This window comes from Plectropomus leopardus, chromosome 8 (genome assembly GCF_026936395.1).
Source record: "Plectropomus leopardus strain MGB_pleo_1.0 chromosome 8, ASM2693639v1, whole genome shotgun sequence".
Taxonomy (NCBI): Eukaryota; Metazoa; Chordata; class Actinopteri; order Perciformes; family Serranidae; genus Plectropomus; species Plectropomus leopardus.
In genome coordinates, this window is record NC_142183.1 from 16,460,778 (window position 1) to 16,482,956 (window position 22,179).

General features: G+C 42.6%; 1 protein-coding gene across 1 annotated transcript in view; it reads left to right on the forward strand.

The window, feature by feature from the left end:
* LOC121948496 (uncharacterized) overlaps nucleotides 1-20,396 on the forward strand; it is a 45,233-nt gene extending 24,837 nt beyond the window's left edge. Inside the window, exons 7-8 of the mRNA XM_042493896.2 lie at nucleotides 15,092-15,231; nucleotides 17,866-20,396. Coding sequence (XP_042349830.1) covers nucleotides 15,092-15,231; nucleotides 17,866-18,972 — 1,247 coding nt within the window. The 3' untranslated portion in view covers nucleotides 18,973-20,396. The remainder of the gene's footprint in view (nucleotides 1-15,091; nucleotides 15,232-17,865) is intronic.
* The last annotated feature ends 1,783 nt before the right edge of the window (nucleotides 20,397-22,179 follow it).

Sequence of the window (22,179 nt, forward strand, 5' to 3'; positions counted from 1 at the left end):
AAGAACTACCAAAAACGGCCCCAAAACCCAAAAAATAACAAGTTGAAAAAATGACCAAAAAAGCAAGGCTATAGTATGGCGAAATTGTCAAAATTTGACATGTTCCAAAAACAGCTGAAAACCATTTAATATAGTATTTAGAGGCATGTTATAGCGTGCAGTGTAAAAAGAACTACCAAAAACTGCCCGAAAACCCCAAAAATAATGTGTTGAAAAAATGACCAAAAAAGCAAGGCTATAGTATGGCGAAATTGTCAAAATTTGACATGTTCCAGAAACAGCTGAAAACCATTTAATATAATATTTAGAGGCATGTTATAGCGTGCAGTGTAAAAAGAACTACCAAAAACGGCCCCAAAACCCCAAAAATAACAAGTTGAAAAAATGACCAAAAAAGCAAGGCTATAGTATGGCGAAATTGTCAAAATTTGACATGTTCCAAAAACAGCTGAAAACCATTTAATATAGTATTTAGAGGCATGTTATAACGTGCAGTGTAAAAAGAACTCCCAAAAACTGCCCCAAAACCCCAAAAATAATGTGTTGAAAAAATGACCAAAAAAGCAAGGCTATAGTATGGCGAAATTGTCAAAATTTGACATGTTCCAGAAACAGCTGAAAACCATTTAATATAGTATTTAGAGGCATGTTATAGCGTGCAGTGTAAAAAGAACTACCAAAAACGGCCCCAAAACCCCAAAAATAACAAGTTGAAAAAATGACCAAAAAAGCAAGGCTATAGTATGGCGAAATTGTCAAAATTTGACATGTTCCAAAAACAGCTGAAAACCATTTAATATAGTATTTAGAGGCATGTTATAGCGTGCAGTGTAAAAAGAACTACCAAAAACGGCCCCAAAACCCCAAAAATAACAAGTTGAAAAAATGACCAAAAAAGCAAGGCTATAGTATGGCGAAATTGTCAAAATTTGACATGTTCCAAAAACAGCTGAAAACCATTTAATATAGTATTTAGAGGCATGTTATAGCGTGCAGTGTAAAAAGAACTACCAAAAACGGCCCGAAAACCCCAAAAATAATGTGTTGAAAAAATGACCAAAAAAGCAAGGCTATAGTATGGCGAAATTGTCAAAATTTGACATGTTCCAAAAACAGCTGAAAACCATTTAATATAATATTTAGAGGCATGTTATAGTGTGCAGTGTAAAAAGAACTACCAAAAACGGCCCCAAAACCCAAAAAATAATGTGTTGAAAAAATGACCAAAAAAGCAAGGCTATAGTATGGCGAAATTGTCAAAATTTGACATGTTCCAAAAACAGCTGAAAACCATTTAATATAGTATTTAGAGGCATGTTATAACGTGCAGTGTAAAAAGAACTACCAAAAACGGCCCGAAAACCCCAAAAATAACAAGTTGAAAAAAATGACCAAAAAAGCAAGGCTATAGTATGGCGAAATTGTCAAAATTTGACATGTTCCAAAAACTGCTGAAAACCATTTAATATAGTATTTAGAGGCATGTTATAACATGCAGTGTAAAAAGAACTACCAAAAACTGCCCCAAAACCCCAAAAATAATGTGTTGAAAAAATGACCAAAAAAGCAAGGCTATAGTATGGCGAAATTGTCAAAATTTGACATGTTCCAGAAACAGCTGAAAACCATTTAATATAGTATTTAGAGGCATGTTATAGCGTGCAGTGTAAAAAGAACTACCAAAAACGGCCCCAAAACCCCAAAAATAACAAGTTGAAAAAATGACCAAAAAAGCAAGGCTATAGTATGGCGAAATTGTCAAAATTTGACATGTTCCAAAAACAGCTGAAAACCATTTAATATAGTATTTAGAGGCATGTTATAGCGTGCAGTGTAAAAAGAACTACCAAAAACGGCCCCAAAACCCCAAAAATAATGTGTTGAAAAAATGACCAAAAAAGCAAGGCTATAGTATGGCGAAATTGTCAAAATTTGACATGTTCCAGAAACAGCTGAAAACCATTTAATATAATATTTAGAGGCATGTTATAGCGTGCAGTGTAAAAAGAACTACCAAAAACGGCCCCAAAACCCCAAAAATAACAAGTTGAAAAAATGACCAAAAAAGCAAGGCTATAGTATGGCGAAATTGTCAAAATTTGACATGTTCCAAAAACAGCTGAAAACCATTTAATATAGTATTTAGAGGCATGTTATAGCGTGCAGTGTAAAAAGAACTACCAAAAACGGCCCCAAAACCCCAAAAATAATGTGTTGAAAAAATGACCAAAAAAGCAAGGCTATAGTATGGCGAAATTGTCAAAATTTGACATGTTCCAGAAACAGCTGAAAACCATTTAATATAATATTTAGAGGCATGTTATAGCGTGCAGTGTAAAAAGAACTACCAAAAACGGCCCCAAAACCCCAAAAATAACAAGTTGAAAAAATGACCAAAAAAGCAAGGCTATAGTATGGCAAAAATGTCAAAATTTGACATGTTCCAGAAACAGCTGAAAACCATTTAATATAGTATTTAGAGGCATGTTATAGCGTGCAGTGTAAAAAGAACTACCAAAAACGGCCCGAAAACCCCAAAAATAATGTGTTGAAAAAATGACCAAAAAAGCAAGGCTATAGTATGGCGAAATTGTCAAAATTTGACATGTTCCAGAAACAGCTGAAAACCATTTAATATAATATTTAGAGGCATGTTATAGCGTGCAGTGTAAAAAGAACTACCAAAAACGGCCCCAAAACCCAAAAAATAACAAGTTGAAAAATGACCAAAAAAGCAAGGCTATAGTATGGAAAAAAATTCAAAATTTGACATGTTCCAAAAACTGCTGAAAACCACTTAATATAGTATTTAGAGGCATGATTATAGCGTGCAGTGTAAAAAGAACTACCAAAAACGGCCCCAAAACCCCAAAAATAACAAGTTGAAAAAATGACCAAAAAAGCAAGGCTATAGTATGGCGAAATTGTCAAAATTTGGCATGTTCCAAAAACTGCTGAAAACCACTTAATATAGTGTTTAGAGGCATGTTGTAGTGTGCAGTGTTAAAATAATATTCAAAAACAGCTTAAAAATCCATAAAATAGCACCTTGAAAAAAATGATCAAAAAAGCAAGGCTATAGTATGCTGAAAATGTCCAAATTTGACATGTCAAAAAAATGCCTGTAAACGACATATTATAGTTTGTAGGGACATGTAATAATATATAAATTGGAAATATTTACTAATAAAGTCCAAAAAAATTTCATATTTTAGCATGTCTAAGAAATCAGGAAAAAGGCCATAGTTTGATTGATCTATTGATTTAATTTAATTATCGTGTCATACATAAACAATATGCCCAGCCCAACAGCGTTTACAAAACACCATTAAGAAAACAGAAAGACCAGAAATCAAAAGCAGACACTTGATAACACTCACATTAACAAAACAAACCATCCTGATATTTCTTCCAGGCTTTCGAATCAAAAGTGGCTATGTTATATACATTTAAATTGAACAACCATTCCATCCTGTCATCATCAGTACTAGGATTTTGATCTTACATTTAATTAATCAAAGGTGATCTTAACTCATCATAAAATGGACAATATAACAGCAAATTACATTTATTCTCAACTTCTCTTAAAGTTGACACATTCTTTGTTCCTCTGGGATGTTTTTAAATCTGCCGACTTCAAGAGTCAGAGGAAGGATTCCTGTTATTAATTGAGCAACTAAAGATCTCTGACTTCGTCAAGTTCAATTTAACATAAAAATCTGTTGAATATTCATGCTTGATTTGAATATATGTGCGTAATTTAGGTTTTAACAAGATGTCATTTAACCATTTCTCTTCAAATCCGCCAAGTAACCTTTTTCTAATTGTATTCAAGCTGCATGGTAAATAATTTATATAAACATATTGTAAATCAACTTCTCCGAAAACAGCATGCAGCCCACGAGGAATTCTGCAATTTACTCCAAAGAACAATTTTCTTATTAATCCTGTTCCATCCATCCATCCATTTTCTTCCGCTTATCCGGGGTCGGGTCGCGGGGGCAGCAGCCTAAGCAGGGAAACCCAGACTTCCCTCTCCCCGGCCACTTCATCCAGCTCTTCCCGGGGGACCCCGAGGCGTTCCCAGGCCAGCTGAGAGACGTAGTCTCTCCAGCGTGTCCTGGGTCTTCCCTGGGCCTCCTACCGTGGGACGTGCCCTGAACACCTCACCAGGGAGGCGTCCTGGAGGCATCCTAATTAGATGCCCGAGCCACCTCATCTGGCTCTTCTCAATGCGGAGGAGCAGCGGCTCTACTCCGAGCTCCTCCCGGATGACTGAGTTTCTCACCCTATCTCCAAGGGAGAGCCCAGCCACCCTACGGAAAAGCTCATCTGCCCGCTTGTACCCGCGATCTTGTTCTTTCGGTCACTACCCAAAGCTCGTGACCATAGGTGAGGGTAGGAACGAAGATCGACTGGTAAATCGAAAGCTTTGCCTTTCGGCTCAGCTCCCTCTTCACCAAGACAGACCGGTGCAGAGTCTGCATTACTGCAGACGCCGCACCGATCCGCCTGTCGATCTCCCGTTCCATCCTTCCCTCACTCGTGAACAAGACCCCGAGGTACTTAAACTCCTCCACTTGGGGCAGGACTTCATCCCCGATCCGGAGGGGGCACGCCACCCTTTTCCGGGTGAGAACCATGGTCTCGGATTTGGAGGTGCTGATTTTCATTCCAGCCGCTTCACACTCGGCTGCGAACCGATCCAGTGAGAGCTGAAGGTCGCGGCCCGATGAAGCCAACAGGACCACATCATCTGCAAAGAGCAGAGACCTAATCCTGAGGTCACCAAACCGGACCCCCTCAACACCCTGGCTGCGCCTAGAAATTCTGTCCATAAAAGTTATGAACAGAATCGGTGACAAAGGGCAGCCCTGGCGGAGTCCAACCCTCACCGGAAACGAGTTCGGCTTACTGCCGGCAATGCGGACCAAGCTCCGGCACCGGTCATACAGGGAACGGACAGTCCATATCAGGGAGTCCGAAACCCCATATTCCCGGAGAACCCCCCACAGGACTCCCCGAGGAGCCCCACAACATCCAGGGCCTTGAGGAACTCCGGGCGGACCTCGTCCACCCCCGGGGCCCTGCCACCGAGGAGCTTTTTGACCACCTTGGTAACCTCAGCCCCAGAGATAGAGGAGCCCACCCCCGGGTCCCCAGGCCCTGCTTCCCCAACGGAAGGCGTGTCGGTGGGATTGAGGAGGTCTTCGAAGTATTCCTTCCACCGATCCACAACGTCCCGAGTCGAGGTCAGCAGCGCCCCGTCGCCACCATACACAGTGTTGACGGAGCACTGTTTCCCCCTCCTGAGACGCCTGATGGTGGTCCAGAACCTCTTCGAAGCCGTCCGGAAGTCGTTTTCCATGGCCTCGCCGAACTCCTCCCATGCCCGGGTTTTCGCCTCGGCGACCGCCGCTGCCGCACTCACGCTTGGCCTGTCGGTACCTGTCTGCTGCCTCCGGAGTCCCACAGGCCAAGAAGGTCCGATAGGACTCCTTCTTCAGCTTGACGGCACCCCTTACCGCCGGTGTCCACCAGCGGGTTCGGGTGTTGCCGCCCCGACAGGCACCAACCACCTTATGGCCACAGCACCGGTCGGCCGCCTCAGCAATGGAGGCACGGAACACGGCTCACTCGGACTCAATGTCCCCAGCCTCCCCCGGGACATGGTCGAAGCTCTTCCGGAGGTGGGAGTTGAAGCTCCTTCTGACGGGAGACTCTGCCAGACGTTCCCAGCAGACCCTCACAATGCGTTTGGGTCTGCCAGGTCTGACCGGCGTCCTCCCCCTCCATCGGAGCCAACTCACCACCAGGTGGTGACCGGTTGACAGCTCCGCCCCTCTCTTCACCCGAGTGTCCAAGACATACGGCCGCAAGTCCAACGATACGACTACAAAGTCGATCATTGAACTGCGGTCTAGGGTGTCCTGATGCCAAGTGCGCATATGGACACCCTTATGCTTGAACATGGTGTTCGTTATGGACAATCTGTGGCGAGCACAGAAGTCCAATAACAAAACACCACTCGGGTTCAGATCGGGGGGGCCATTCCTCCCGATCACGCCCCTCCAGGTCTCACTGTCGTTGCCAATGTGAGCGTTGAAGTCCCCCAGCAGAATGAGGGAGTCCCCAGAAGGAGCACTCTCCAGCACCCCCTCTAAGGACTCCAAAAAGGGTGGATACTCTGAACTGCTGTTTGGACCATAGGCACAAACAACAGTCAGGATCCGTCCCCCAACCCGAAGGCGGAGTGAGGCTACCCTCTCATTCACCGGCGTAAACTCCAACGTGCAGGCACCGAGCCGGGGGGCAATAAGTATTGCCACCCCTGCCCGGCGCCTCTCACCAGTGGCAACTCCAGAGTGGAAGAGAGTCCATCCCCTCTCAAGAAGACTGGTTCTGGAGCCCAAGCCATGCGTCGAGGTGAGGCCGACTATATCTAGTCGGAACTTCTCAACCTCGCGCACCAGCTCAGGCTCCTTCCCCACCAGAGAGGTGACATTCCACGTCCCCAGAGCTAGCTTCTGCAGCCGAGGATCGGACCGCCAAGGTCCCCGCCTTCGGCTGCCGCCCAGCTCACATTGAACCCGACCCCTACGGCTCCTCCTACGGGTGGTGAGCCCACGGGAAGGAGGTCCCATGTCACCTCTTCGGGCTGTGCTCGCCATCGAGCCCCACCCCCAGGCCTGGCTCCAGGGGGGGGCCCCGGTGACCCGCGTCCGGGCGAGGGGAACTCAGAACCATTGATTGATGTCATCATAGGGGTCTTGTGAGCTACACTTTGTCTGGTCCCTCCCCTAGGACCTGTTTGCCATGGGTGACCCTACCAGGGGCATGAAGCCCCCAACAACTGAGCTCCTAGGATCACTGGGACACGCAAACCCCTCCACCACGATAAGGTGGTAATCCTGTTATCAAACAAATTAATAAAACAATTCCACAGTTTGATCATTTCACATTTCCTTCTTGTTGATCCAGGAATCCAACCATGTCACCTTGAGCAGCTAAAGAAGGAGCACATTTATGAATACCTGGGAAACAACGTGTAGCTCTGTTCTGCAGAGAATCTGAAATTGTGCTCTCTTTAAATCCTCATACCCCCGCAGCATAATTGCAGCAAAATGGGAGAAACACAAGCATTGTATAGTTTAGAGTAGGTGGAATGTCCAAGATCTTAACATAATTTTAACTTGTTCACAACAAACCCCAAGTTAAAAATTCATCAAGCATTCAATGTGTTATGTAAATCCTTTTCTGATTCAGCCAGTAGAGCAACATCATCTGCGTACAACATATTACCCACAGTTAAATCATTCAACTGTATTCCTAGATTAGCATTCTTACATTCAAGTGATACGTCATTAATAAAACGAGAAAACAAGTTAGGAGAAAAGCCATCACATTGTTTATCAATCAGTCTCAATCAGTCAGTTTAATAATCAGTCTGTAGATCATTTGCATAAACAATTACAAAGCAATAAAGCAACTATACATAGTACAGTATGTCGAAAAATGTCAAATTTTAACATGTCAAAATATATAGAGACGCGTCATAGTATACAAAGATGGAATAAAGGCCAAAAGAGTCCAAAAACATAATAATTTAGCATGTCAAAAAATTGCCATAAACGCCATAGTATAGTATGTCGAAAAATGCCAGATTTTGACCTGTTGTAAAAATGTCTGAAAACCACATATTATAGCTTATAGAGACATGTCTTAGTGTACAAAGTGGGAATAAAGACCAAAAAAGTACAAAAACTTTATCATTTAGCATGTCCAAAAAATGTCCAAAACCGCCATAGTATAGTATGTCAAAAAATGCCAAATTTTGACCTGTCGTAAAAATGTCTGAAAACCACATATTATAGCTTATAGAGACGCGTCTTAGTGTACAAAGTAGGAATAGAGGCCAAAAAAGTCGAATAACTTAATAGTTTAGCATGTCCAAAGAACTGCTAAAAACACCATAGTATAGTATGTCGAAAAATGCCAAATTTTGACCCATCGTAAAAATGGCTGAAAACCACATGTTATAGCTTATAGAGACATGTCATAGTGCACAAAGTGGGAATAAAGGCCAAAAAAGTACAAAAACATAGTAATTTAGCATGTCGAAGAAATTTCCAAAACCGCCATAGTATAGTATGTCGAAAAATGTCAAATTTTAACGTGTCAAAAAAATACCTGGAAACTGCATATTATAGCTTATACAGACGCGTCTTAGTCTACAAAGTGGGAATAAAGACCAAAAAAGTACAAAAACATAATAATTAAGCATGTTGAAAAAATGTCCAAAACCGCCATAGTATAGTATGTCGAAAAATGTCAAATTTTAACATGTCAAAAAAATACCTGGAAACTACATATTATAGCATACAGAGGTGCATTATAGTGTACAAAGTAGAAACAGAGGCCAACAAAAGTCCAAAAACCTTATAATTTAGCATGTGAATAATATGGCCAAAAACGTCATAGTATAGTATGTCGAAAAATGCCAAATTATGACCTGTCGTAAAAATGTCTGAAAACCACATATTATAGCTTATAGAGACGTGTCTTAGTGTACAAAGCGGGAATAAAGACCAAAAAAGTACAAAACCATAATAATTTAGCATGTCCAAAAAATGTCCAAAACCGCCATAGTATAGTATGTTGAAAAATGTCAAATTTTGACATGTCAAAAAAATGTCTGAAAACCACATATTATAGCTTGTAAAGACGCATCATAGTGTACAATGTGGGAATAAAGGCCAAAAAAGTCCAAAAACTTCATAATTTTGCATGTGAAAAAAATTGCCAAAAACACCATAGTATAGTATGTCAAAAAATGTCAAATTTGGACCCCTCGTAAAAATGGCTGAAAACCACTTAGTATAGCTTGTAGAGACGTGTCCTAGTGTACAAAGTAGGAATCGAGGCCAAAAAAGTCCAATAACTTAATAGTTTAGCATGTCCAAAGAACTGCTAAAAACGCCATAGTATAGTATGTTGAAAAATGCCAAATTGTGACCCGTTGTAAAAATGGCTGAAAACCACATATTATAGCTTATACAGATGCGTCTTAGTGTACAAAGTGGGAATAAAGACCAAAAAAGTACAAAAACATAATAATTTAGCATGTCCAAAAAATGTCCAAAACCGCCATAGTATACTATGTCGAAAAATGTCAAATTTTAACGTGTCAAAAAAATACCTGGAAACTACATATTATAGCTTATACAGACGCGTCTTAGTCTACAAAGTGGGAATAAAGACCAAAAAAGTACAAAAACATAATAATTAAGCATGTTGAAAAAATGTCCAAAACAGCCATAGTATAGTATGTCGAAAAATGTCAAATTTTAACGTGTCAAAAAAATACCTGGAAACTACATATTATAGCATACAGAGGTGCATTATAGTGTACAAAGTAGAAACAGAGGCCAACAAAAGTCCAAAGACCTCATAATTTAGCATGTGAAAAAATTTGCCAAAAACGCCATAGTATAGTATGTCAAAAAATGCCAAATTTTGACCCATCGTAAAAATGGCTGAAAACCACATATTATAGCTTATAGAGACATGTCATAGTCCACAAAGTGGGAATAAAGGCCAAAAAAGTCCAATAACTTAACAATTTAGCATGTCAAAAAAATGTCCAAAACTGTCATAGTATAGTATGTCGAAAAATGTCAAATTTTGATGTGTCAAAAAAATACTTGGAAACTACACATTATAGCATACAGAGATGCGTCATAGTGTACAACGTGGGAATAAAGGCCAAAAACTCCAAAAACATCATAATAAAGCGTGTCAAAAAAAAAATGGCCAAAAAAGCCATAGTATAGAATGTTGAAAAATGCTAAATTTTGACCCATCGAAAAATGGCTCAAAACCACATATCATAGCTAATAGAGACGCATCATAGTGTGCAAAAGTGGGAATACAGGCCAAAAAGATACAAAAGCTTCATCAAAAAAAATAGCCCAAAATGCCATAGTATAGTATGTCGAAAAATGTCAAATTTTTACACGTCGTAAAAATGTCTGAAAACAACAAATTATAGCTTGTATAGACGCGTCATAGGGTACAAAGTAGGAATAGAGGCCAAAAAAGTCCAAAAACCTCATAATTTAGCATGTCAAAAATATTGCCATAAACACCATAGTATAGTATGTCGAAAAATGCCAAATTTTGACCTGTTGTAAAAATGTCTGAAAACCATATATTATAGCTTATAGAGACACGTCTTAGTGTACAAAGTGGGAATAAATACCAAAAAAGTACAAAAACTTGTTTCTTATTTAGCATGTCCAAAAAATGTCCAAAACCGCCATAGTATAGTATGTCGAAAAATGTCAAATTTTGACGTGTCAAAAAAATACCTGAACACACTTATTATAGCTTGTAGAGATGCGCCATAGTGTACAAAGTAGGAATAGAAGACAAAAAAGTCCAAAAACTTCATAATTTAGCATGTCCAAAAAACTGCTCAAAACGCCATAGTATAGTATGTCGAAAAATGCCAAATTGTGACCCGTTGTAAAAATGGCTGAAAACCACATATTATAGCTTATACAGATGCGTCTTAGTGTAAAAAGTGGGAATAAAGACCAAAAAAGTACAAAAACATAATAATTTAGCATAGTATGTCGAAAAATGTCAAATTTTGATGTGTCAAAAAAATACCTGGAAACTACATATTATAGCATATAGAGATGCCAAACACACCATAGTATAATATGTCAAAAAATGTCAAATTTTTACCAGTTGCAAAAATGGCTGAAAACCACATATTATAGCTTGTAGAGAGGCGACATCATGTACAGCATGGGAATAAAGGCCATCCATCCATTTTCTTCTGCTTTTCCGTGGTCGGGTCGCGGGGGTAATAGCCTAAGCAGGGAAGCCGAGACTTCACTCTCCCCAGCCACTTTATCCAGGTCTTCACGGGGGATCCCAAGGTGTTCCCAGGCCAGCTGAGAGACATTGTCTCTCCAGCATGTCCTGTGTCTTCCGCAGGGTCTCCTTCCGGTGGGACGTGTCCTGAACACCTCACCAGGGAGGTGTCTGGGAGGCATCCTAATTAGATGCTCAAGCCACCTCATCTGGCTCTTCTCAATGCAGAGGAGCAGCGGCTCTACTCTGAGCTCCTCCTGGAGGACCAAGCTCCTCACCCAATCTCTAAGGGAGAGCCCAGCCACCCTACGGAAAAGCTCATCTGCCCGCTTGTACCCACGATCTTGTTCTTTCGGTCACTACCCAAAGCTCGTGACCATAGGTGAGGGTAGGAACGAAGATCGACTGGTAAATTGAGAGCTTTGCCTTTCAGCTCAGCTCCCTCTTCACCACGACAGATCGGTGCAGAGTCTGCATTACTGCAGATGCTGCACCGATCTGTATGTCGATCTCCCGTTCCATCCTTCCCTCACTCGTGAACAAGACCCCGAGGCACTTAAACCCCTCCACTTGGGGCAGGATCTCCTCCCCGATCTGGAGAGGGCACTCCACCCTTTTCCAGCTGAGAACCATGGTCTCGGATTTGGAGGTGCTGATTCTTATCCCGGCCGCTTCAAACTCGGCTGCGAACCGATCCAGTGAGAGCTGAAGGTCACAACCTGATGAAGTCAACAGCACCACATCATCTGTGAAAAGCAGCGACCCAATCCTGAGGTCACCAAACCGGACCCCCTCAACACCCTGGCTGCGCCTAGAAATTCTGTCCATAAAAGTTATGAACAGAATCGGTGACAAAGGGCAGCCCTGGTGGAGTCCAACCCTCACCGGAAACGAGTCCGACTTACTGCCGGCAATGCGGACCAAGCTCTGGCACCGGTCGTACAGAGAACAGATGGCCCCTATCAGGCGGTCCGATACCCCATATTCCCGGAGTACCCCCCACAGGACTCCCTGAGGGACACGGTCAAATGCCTTCTCCAAGTCCACAAAACACATTTGGACTGGTTGGGCAAACTCCCATGCACCCTCAAGGATCCTACCAAGGGTTCAGAGCTGATCCACAGTTCCACGACCAGGACAAAAACCGCATTGCTCCTCCTGAATCAGAGGTTCAACTGTCCGGCAGACCCTCTTCTCCAGTACCCCTGAATCGACCTTACCAGGGAGGCTGAGGAGTGTGATCCCCCTATAGTTGGAACACATCCTGCGGTCCGCCTTCTTTAAAAGACGGACCACCACCCCAGTCTGCCAGTCCAGAGGCACTGCCCCCGATGTCCACGCAATGTTGCATTGTTGTGTCAACCATGACAGCTCCACAACATCCAGGGCCCAAAGGAACTCCAGGGAGATCTCATCCACCCCTGGGGCCCTGCCACCAAGGAGCTTTTTGACCACCTCGGCAACCTAACCCCCAGAGATGGAAGAGCACACCTCTGAGTCCCCAGGCCCTGCTTCTCTCACCAGAAGGCATGTCGGTGGGATTGAGGAGGTCTTCGAAGTATTCCTTCCACCGATCCACAACGTCCCGAGTCGAAGTCAGCAGTGCACCGTCCCCACCACACACAGTATTGACAGAGCACCACTTCCCTCTCCTGAGATGCTGGATGGTGGTCGAGAACCTCTTCCAAGCCGTCCAGAAGTCATTCTCCGTGGCCTCACTGAATTTCTCCCATGTTGAAGTCCCCCAGCAGAACGAGGGAGTCCCCAGGAGGAGCACTCTCCAGCACCCCCTTCTAAGGACTCCAAAAAGGGTGGATACTCTGCACTGCCGTTTGGACCATAGGCACAAATAACAGTCAAAGGCGGAGGGAGGCTACCCTCTTGTTCACCAGCGTAAACTCCAACATACAGGCACTGAGCCGGGGGGCAATAAGTATTGCCACCTCTGCCCAGTGCCTCTCACCAGTGGCAACTCCAGAGTGGAACAGAGTCCAACCCCTCTCGAGAAGACTGGTTCCGGAGCCCATGCTGTGTGTCGAGGTGAGGCCGACTATATCTAGACAGAACTTCTCAACCTCGCGCACCAGCTCAGGCTTCTTCCCCACCAGAGAGGTGACATTCCGCATCACTAGAATGAGCTTCTGCAGCCAAGGATCGGACCGCCAAGGTCCCCGCCTTCGCCTGCTTCCCACCTCACACAGCACCGACCCCTTTGGCCAATCCTATGGGTGGTGAGCTCACGGGAAGGAGGTCCTACCTCGCCTCTTTGGGCTGTGCCTGGCCAGGCCCCATGGGTAAAGGCCTGGCCACCAGGCATTGCCATTGAGCCCCACCCCCAGGCCTGGCTATAGGGGGGGTGGACCTTGTGACTCCCGTCCAGGCAAGGGAAAGTTCGAACCATTTGTTGCATTCATCAAAAGGGGTCCGATGAGCTACACTTTGTCTGGTCCCTCCCCTAGGACCTGTTTGCCATGGGTGACCCTACCAGGGGCATGAAGCCCCCGACAACTGAGCTCCTAGGATCACTGGGACACGCAAACCCCTCCACCACAATAAGGTGGTAGCTCAGGGAGGGGAATAAAAGCCAAAAAAGTCCAACAACTTAATAATATGGCATATCCAAAAAATGTCCAAAAACACCATAGTATAGTATTTCGAAAAAATGTCCAATTTTGACCTGTCGCAAAAAATGGTTGAAAACCACATATTATAGCTTGTAGAGACTTGTCATAGTATACAAAGTGGGAATAAAGGCCAAAAACATCCAAATACTTCATAATTTAGTATGTGAAAAAAAATGCCAAAAACACCATAGCATAGTATGTCAAAAAAAGTCAAATTATGACATGTCGTAAAAATGGCTGTAAGCAATATATTATAGCTTGTCGAGACTCGTCAAAGTGTACAACATAGGAATAGAGGTCAACAAAAGTCCAAAAACGTATTAATTTAGCATGTCCAAAAAATGTCTAAAAACACTATAGTATAGTATGTCGAAAAATGTCAAATTTTGATGTGTCAAAAAATGCCTGGAAACTACATATTATAGCTTATAGAGACACGTCATAGTATGCAAAGGTGGAATAAAGATTTTAAAAAAGTCAAAAATAAAATATCATAATTTACCATGTCCAAAAAATGTCCAAAAACACCATAGTATAGTCTGTCAAAAATGCAAAATTTTGACATGTCGTGAAAATGTCTGAAAACCACATATTATAGCTTGTAGAGATGCGTCATAGTATACAAAATGGGACTAGAGGACAAAAAAAGTCCAAAACCTTCATAATTTAGCATGTCTTAGAAATGGGCAAAAACGCCATAGTATAGTATGTGGTAACATGCAAAATCTTGACATGTCAAAAAATGGGTATAGCTTGTAAGACGGGTCATAGTTTTCGAAGTGGGAATAAAGGCCAAAAAAGTCCAAAAACTTCATAATTTAGCATGTCCAAAAATGGCAAAAAATGCCATAGAATAGCATGACCAATGTCAAATTTTGACCTGTTTTAAATATGGCTGAAAACCACATATTATAGCTTGAGCTTGAGCTTGAGCTTGAGCTTGAGCGCGTTGAAGAAGCGAAGTGTACAAAGTGGGAATAAAGGCCAAAAATCCAAAATCTTTATAATTTAGCATGTCTTAGAAATGGGCAAATACAATACCATAATGTGTCAAAAAATATCAAATTTCTACATGTCCAAAAAATTCTATTTGCTGAATGTGCTCCTGAGTCCTACCAGCACATCATGGAGTGGGTGTGAAGCATTGTCCAAGATGACACAAATCTTTGACAGCATCTTCCTCTCTGACACTGCCAGCAGAGTCCAGCTCCACCATATTACTGGATCCAAGAGGGTCTTGGTACAGCATGTACACTGAAAAAGATGTACCGAAAACTTAAAGCACAGAACAATAATTCAGCTTTATAAGACGTATTTCACACATCATACAGCTGTGTCTAACATTGGAATCTAAACATATACAAGGTCTTAATGTTATAGTATCTTAACTTTCACACACCTTGGAGCTTCCTAATATACCTGCATTGTGACAGTGACTCACAATGCAGGTACAGCCTTCTAAAAGTTCCATAAACTAGGACAGTGGATGAATCTTATATTCATACAATTACTATTGTTATACAATGATATGTAATTACTGTCATATTGAATAAAAATTAAAAGTCCATTCTCTCCGTGTCCAGGTGGTCGTGATAGCAGCGGCGGGTTCTTCTTCAAGCCTCTGGTGTGGCTGTGGATTGTTTTTGGACTTGCCTACTTTGCCTCCATCCTCACCATGATAGGCAACTGGCTGAGGGTGCTGTCTCAGAGGACACGCGCTGAGGTGAGACATAAAAGCTGCATTAATACTGCCTGTTTAAGACAGGAATATCATGCCATTATGCCACTTCACCGTTCTGTATAAAGTGTCCAATCGTAGAAAGGTGGTACAGAATTTTCTCGCCTCTGAGCTGGGACAGGAGGTATAACAGCGCCAAAAATAGGGTTGCACTCAGACCTGACAAAATATATATTTTCATTTCAAAAGAAACGGTGGTGAGTTGAACACACTGTTGTGTTGCGCAGGCATGTCGCCTTTTACAAGGTACAAGGTCGATTTACTAGTCAAAAGTTTGTCCTTCATCCTGCCACATATTTGGAGTTGAAGGATGAGTTGATTAAAATCACCAGCTGCTATGAAGAGTCCATCCAATTGCTCGGGAAAGTTGCTACTAATGGCATCATACAATTCCTACTTTGCATTTTTTGAATTTGCACCAGAGTCTTGTGTCCTCATCTAGTGCAATAGCTTGATCCTGGTTGTTAACCATGTATCTGTGAAGATGTGTGCAGAGCAGTCTCTGATTTCCCATTGCCGAGTGAACCTTAATCGTAACTCATCCACTCAACTCTCTACTATGACCGGACATTAGTCAGAAGACGGCTTGGTAGAGGAACAGCTCTCGGTCCAAGTCGGGTCAGCCCCGCCCTGATGCTGGTGCTCCTCCCTCTGTTTGTTTGGTGGTTTCAACTTTATTTCTCGCCTCTGGTCTGACTGGCTGCTCCGCATATGCTGTTGGTGGGGATCTTCTTGTGGTCTGCTGCATTCACTCCAAAACCCACACAACATTTCCCAATGTTGATAAGTGCTGATTTAGCGCAGAAAAGTCTTGCTTCAGCAGAGGGGGCTATGGAGTCAAAAAAATAGAAAAATATAGTAAAAAAGTAGCAAGTATTTGAGAAGCTACTGACTGCTGCATCTACATGCACTGCCATCGTCATAGCAACGTTTTACTACTGTCGTGCTTTTCTGACATGGAAAATAATACCAAAGCAAATGTAAACAAAACATGTAAGTATAATAAGTACAGGTCTACCAGACATTAATGTATAGTCATGTTGCTGCTGAGCGGGTATAGCTCTGACACACGGACCATATGGCGGGAACTTGCCTCAAAGCCTGTTGTGCAATGTTTCATGGAAACATTTTGTCCAATTTGGAAACCATAGCAAAACATTTTGAGACTTAACATGCCCGAGGTCTGTGCAAAACATAAAGCTGGAAAGACGTGACCATGGGTAGGGAGGTGTGACGTTTTCATTATGTATTACGTTGGCGACTAAACTGCGGGAGATAAAAAAGCAGCTGTTGGTAATTAGTGACTAATTTGAAGAAGAAGAGCGGTCATAAATGTCCACAAACTGAGAAAACAAGAGGTCAAGGAGCTCCTAACCCTCTGAGCAGAGGATGAGACCAGCCGCCACATAACAGAGAAGATTAATAAGTGCTATTGACACGTTTTGTCATTGTAATTGTTTAGAAAGTGCTGCTGATGCATTTAAGGCAAAATAGAGGCTGTTGTGTCACGCGTCAAGCCTATTACGCCTAAGCCCCAGGGAAAAGCACCAGGCTTTGAAGCTAATTTTACACGGTGGCCAAAAGTGGAATTATACCTTCTGGGTCTGTCATGTGATGCTATGGGGATTAGAGAGACTTTTTCCCATTCAAGAGCATCAAAATCTAAGTGAAATGACTCCTTTCACTATCAAGATTTATTTCCATTCAGTTTGATAATATTCAGTTAAGTCGAAAGCAGCAAGACTAAATTATTTTATTACCATTTATGCTAGCGAAGTACTAAACCGGAATTCAGTTGCTCCGCTGGCAGAAGGTACAAGGTACAAGGTAGATTTGTTGTCATTTTTCTTAAGCGTGGTTTAGGAAGAAATGAAATTAAAGTTGATCCTAAATCCTGCTACATCTTTTTGGCGCCGAAGACGCAGTTGAAGAGGCTCACAGCCTGGGGTAAGTAGCTGCTCCGTAGTCTGGCAGTGGATACTTCTGTATCTTTTTCCAGATGGCAGCAGGGTGAGCTGCTGCCTTTCAGTATCCTTGGGCTCTGTGCAGACATCTCACTTCACCGAGGTCACTAATGTTCTGTAAATGGGAATCAGTGATGCTCTGGGCAGTTTTAATCACACGCTGTAGAGTCTTCCTGTCCTGGGCTGTGCACGAACCCTGCCAGTTTGTGATGTTTTCCAGTCAGTATGCTTTCTTTTGGTCCTCTGTGGAAGTTAACCAGGACCTGCTCGGGTACAGTGCGCATGCTCCATGAGCCCAGTAATGTGGAAGATGCAGGTACTTCCACATTTTGGAAATAGTTTCAAACACTACTGAGCAGCTCTCATAGGAATCAACGGGGCCCCGCCTCCATGCTATATCCATATTTTTTTAATACATCCATGATCATGCCTCTTTGGATTCAAGATGATGTGATGCAATCATCACACACTGGAGTGGATGATGCCTTCATCTTTCGGTTCTGTATAGAAAGGCGGGGGACTTCATTGCCGTCCTATTGTGCAATCTCGGTGTAAAAGCGGTTACAGTTACAAGCAACCAGCAACACATACCAAGACAAGAAGACCCATTCTGAATCTTGTTTGTAACTTCATCTTTTGTCTCTCTCTCTCTCAGATGGAGGAGCTGAGGGCCCACGCTACAGACTGGACCCAGAACATCCAGAACATGTCCATGGACTTCCGCATCCCAAACCCTCTGGAGTTCAACGACCCTTTCCTCCTGCAGCGCCGGCGCTGGAAACGCAGTGAGCGTCGACGCATCCGTCGTGGAGCCCAGGGCACTTTGGGATACTTGGCTCGAGGAGGATCTGAGAACGGACACCTGCCAAACCGCTGGACCGGTCTCTCCAGCTCCATGAGCCGGCTGGAGACCCACTCGTCTCTTGAGAGGGCTGTGGTGGTGAAGGTGAGGCCACGGGTCAGTGCAGCTGGAGGTGGGGCAGTCCCGAGAGCTGGGCCTGTGTTGACGGTCGACCCCGCTGTGGGTCTGCAGTTGGAGGGCAGGTCGTTTCCTCACACACTGGCCCGCTCGTTCTCCCTCCCTGTGGCCCACTCCAACCTGGAGCTGAACTCAGCAGATGCGGCCACGAATGGAGGATCCCTCTCTGGATCTGAGTCTCCTTTTGACTCCAGATCAGACGTCTCCTCGGTCTCCTCGTCCTTCTTGGCCCTCCATAAGTTCCAGCCCTGCCGCATAGTGAGCAGCATGGAGGAGGGCGGAGTGAAGGCTGCAGACATGAACACAGCACAGGAGAAAGACAAATCTCTGTTGATTCCAGCAGAGATGTATGTCTCTGTAGCCAACACTAGCCACAAACGCGCACCTGCTCCTTTGCACCCCTGCTCTTCCCCTCCTTGCCCTTCTCACTCAACTCTTCACCACTCAATCGTCCTTCCCTCCCCTCCTCTCCAAGCTGCCTCCTCATCCAGCTGCCAGCTGCTGGATTTCTTTGGAGAGAACCTGGCGTACATTGACGAGTCCTCAGACACTCTGAGCGACCGTGCCCAGCCAGGAGCGAGTGAGGAGAGGAAGAGACGGCCGCGAAAGCCTAAGAGGAGGAGCATGAGGAAGCAGCTGCCGCACAAGTGGAGCCCCCTGCAGGTGAGGAGGCCCCACAGTGACATGCAGCCGCCATCAAATCCACCCACACCGCCTCCAGACTACTCTCTTTCAGACATGCCCCGATCTGAGAAGCAGGCAGGTTCGACTCCAACGCTCTGACAGCCGGCACAGTCACAACATGGAGCCAGAGTCAACATGAGACAGAAGTCTTAAAGTCATAAAGCTGAAGGTTTAGAGCGGACTTCACACTGCAACCACTTAAAACATACAGTATATACCACGTACACATCTCACTATCATGAATACTGCTGATCATCCAGGATAGTTTTTGTTTTTAAGGTTCACCTAACAAAGTCAGCCCACAAGCTTTGCTTTGTTATTTTGTGATCTGACAGAGCTCAGTGGACATTTGACAACTGCTTCCCTTCAGGCATGTGGACAATAAGACATAAACCTATAGTACTTCAAACTGAATAACTACTTTATTCATTAGGCTGTCACAGATCTTCGTTTCAGAGACTAAGGCTTCATCCCATCTCTTAATATAAACCCTAAGCCTTGTTTCTGAGTGCCACCTTGGGACACACTTAAAAGGGGTAATGGTTGTAAATTTGCTCTATGAAAAAGAACAACCCTTCCACACCCCGATACGACATTGGTAGTCATCGTTGCTGATGCTCTAAACAAACGTGACAAGGTTTACTGGACATTGAGAATATGCCATCTTCTGCTTTGATGATTTCGGGACACTCATGTTTGTTCAAAACTTAAAGGACCTGTGTGCAAGATTTAGGGGGATTTAGTGCCATTTAGCTGGGATTTTGCATATTGCAATTAGCTTTAGCATTTTTTACCACAAGCTAATTTATCTGCAGAGGTTTCATCTGGTCCAAAACAAACTGACCAGGTGATTAAAAAAACTGATAAAAACAATAAATATAAAGAAGTTTCTTGTTACAAAACAGGTTTTTTTTCAGCACTGTTTGGCATTTCAAAATAAGGGTGGCTAACCTGCTAAACTGCACCTGCTTATTTGTGTTTCCTCTCTAAGACAAATGAAACTTTTGACTTAAACTGGTAAAAACACAAAATGAAGCAGTTTCACAATACAAATTTTGTAGTTTTCACCACTGCTGGTTGTAGAGGGGCTACTGTAGCCGATGAAAAACACATGAATGGCCGTATCTAGAGCCACTGTTAGGTTTGTCCATTCTGGGCTACTGTACAATTGTTATCTCAGATGTGAGTCAATACCAAACACAACAAACAAAAAAATATACTCAAAACCCTAAACTTTCCTACAAAGACAACAAAAGCCAAACAGGTCTGTAACCTGTTCTCCTAAACCGTAAACAGGGAAAACATTTAATTAAAAAAACAGGCTACTCACTCCTATTACCGTTCAAACAAAGTGCTCAAATTAGTGCTCAGATATTTACAATGATTTAGCAGAATGTCAAACAGAGTATTTACAAAATTCAATTATCAAGCAGCGATGAAAGGGCCCTTGCACCTGGGAACTGGTGAATATGCCACATCATCTTGGTTTACATCTTTTGTAAACCAAACCATGAAAATTTCATGTAAATTAATTAATTAATTAATATTAATATATATATATATATATATATATATATATATATATATATATATATATATATATATATATATATATATATATATATATATATATATATATGTATGTATATATATATATATATATATATATATGTTGAAATGTCTGAAGGTTTAGCTTAGTTGGTTAGAGGGCTTACCTGCACACTGCACACTGTGAGATCATTAGTGAACTCCAGCTAAAGCGGCCGTTCATTTCTGTAAAAGTGGGATAATGGACCCCAGTTTGGACCCTGGAGATATTTCATATGATGTAGTACTGCCAACGCCCACTAGAAGGCACTGGAGGGCACAAAAATTCAAAGTTATCTTGGTGTACATCATTTGTAGACCATATCATGAAAATGTACTTAGTTACTAAATTACTTCATTAACTCTTTAATATTAAAACAAAAAAAGCAATTTGGAATGTTGAGTTTGAACCTCATCCAGGGCAGGTAAGTTTTAAGTTAAGTTAAGTTAAGTTTCAGTTAAATTTTACAGACTGCTTCCCCCAAAAAGAATAGAAGAGCAACTTAATCATCATTCATTTATCATCATTGGTCCAAACCTCACCCAGGACAGGTAAATGCAGTCATTCAGAGCAAAGAGCTATATTCAAGGTAAAACACCTCGGTCTATCAAAGCACTCACTCATAAACAATGAAATTGCAACAGCGCTAAAGGGAATGTTGAACACACATAAGCTGTTCAGAGGTTTGGCTCAGTGGGTAATGCAGGTGGTTAGTGTGCATGAGGTTGCTGGTTCAAGTCTTATCTGGGGCATTTGACTTTTATGGCATAAATACAAGAAATTATTGTCTCATATGTGGTCACGTCACTGCTGATACTGAATTTTACATATGACCCTTATATCAGAAGAGCAGACAGATACATCAGCTGATATTTTAATTTATTTACGCCATAAAACATCATTTGGCTGTAGATTCATACAGTTTAGACACTGACCGTGATATTGCAGAACAAATTAAGGGACGTAAAGTTGAGCAATATATTGTTTTGGCCGATAAATCAGGTGAAGTGGTCCCAAACCAGTTAAAACCAGTATTGGCAGAAGTGTCTGTCAAAGTGAAGGATTATCAGCCTGACTCATATCAGTCCAGTTTTTGACAGACATCACTGCCGATACTGAATTTTGCCTTTCAACACCATATGACCCTATTTTCAGCAGAGCAGACAGATATGTCTGCCAATATTTTATTTTATTTACGCCATTAAACATCATTTGGCTGTAGATTCATACAGCTTAGACACTGATTGTAATATTGCAGAACAAATTAAGGCACACAGTAATATGTGATATATCATTTTGGCTGATAAATCAGGTGAAGTGGTCCCGAAACAGGGAAAACCAGTATCGGCAGATGTGTCTGTCGAAATCAAGGAATATCGGCCTGACTCATATATCAGTCGAGTTTTTTGAGAGACGTCACTGCCAGTACTGAATTTAGCCTTTCAACACCATATGATCCTTGTATCAGAAGAGCGGACAGATATGTAGGTCAATATTTATTTATATATATTTATTTTATTTATGCCATAAAACATCATTTGATATGATGTCACTGCCAATACTGAATTTTGCTTTACTTAGTTGATTTTAATCAACTAAGTTCTTGGCAGGGAAAATTCAATATATGAAAATTCAGGTGACAAGGGGACAACTGTGTGTTTTTTTAATGTTTATAGTGTTCGTTGCTAGGTACGTCACAGATTACTTCAGCAGAGCAG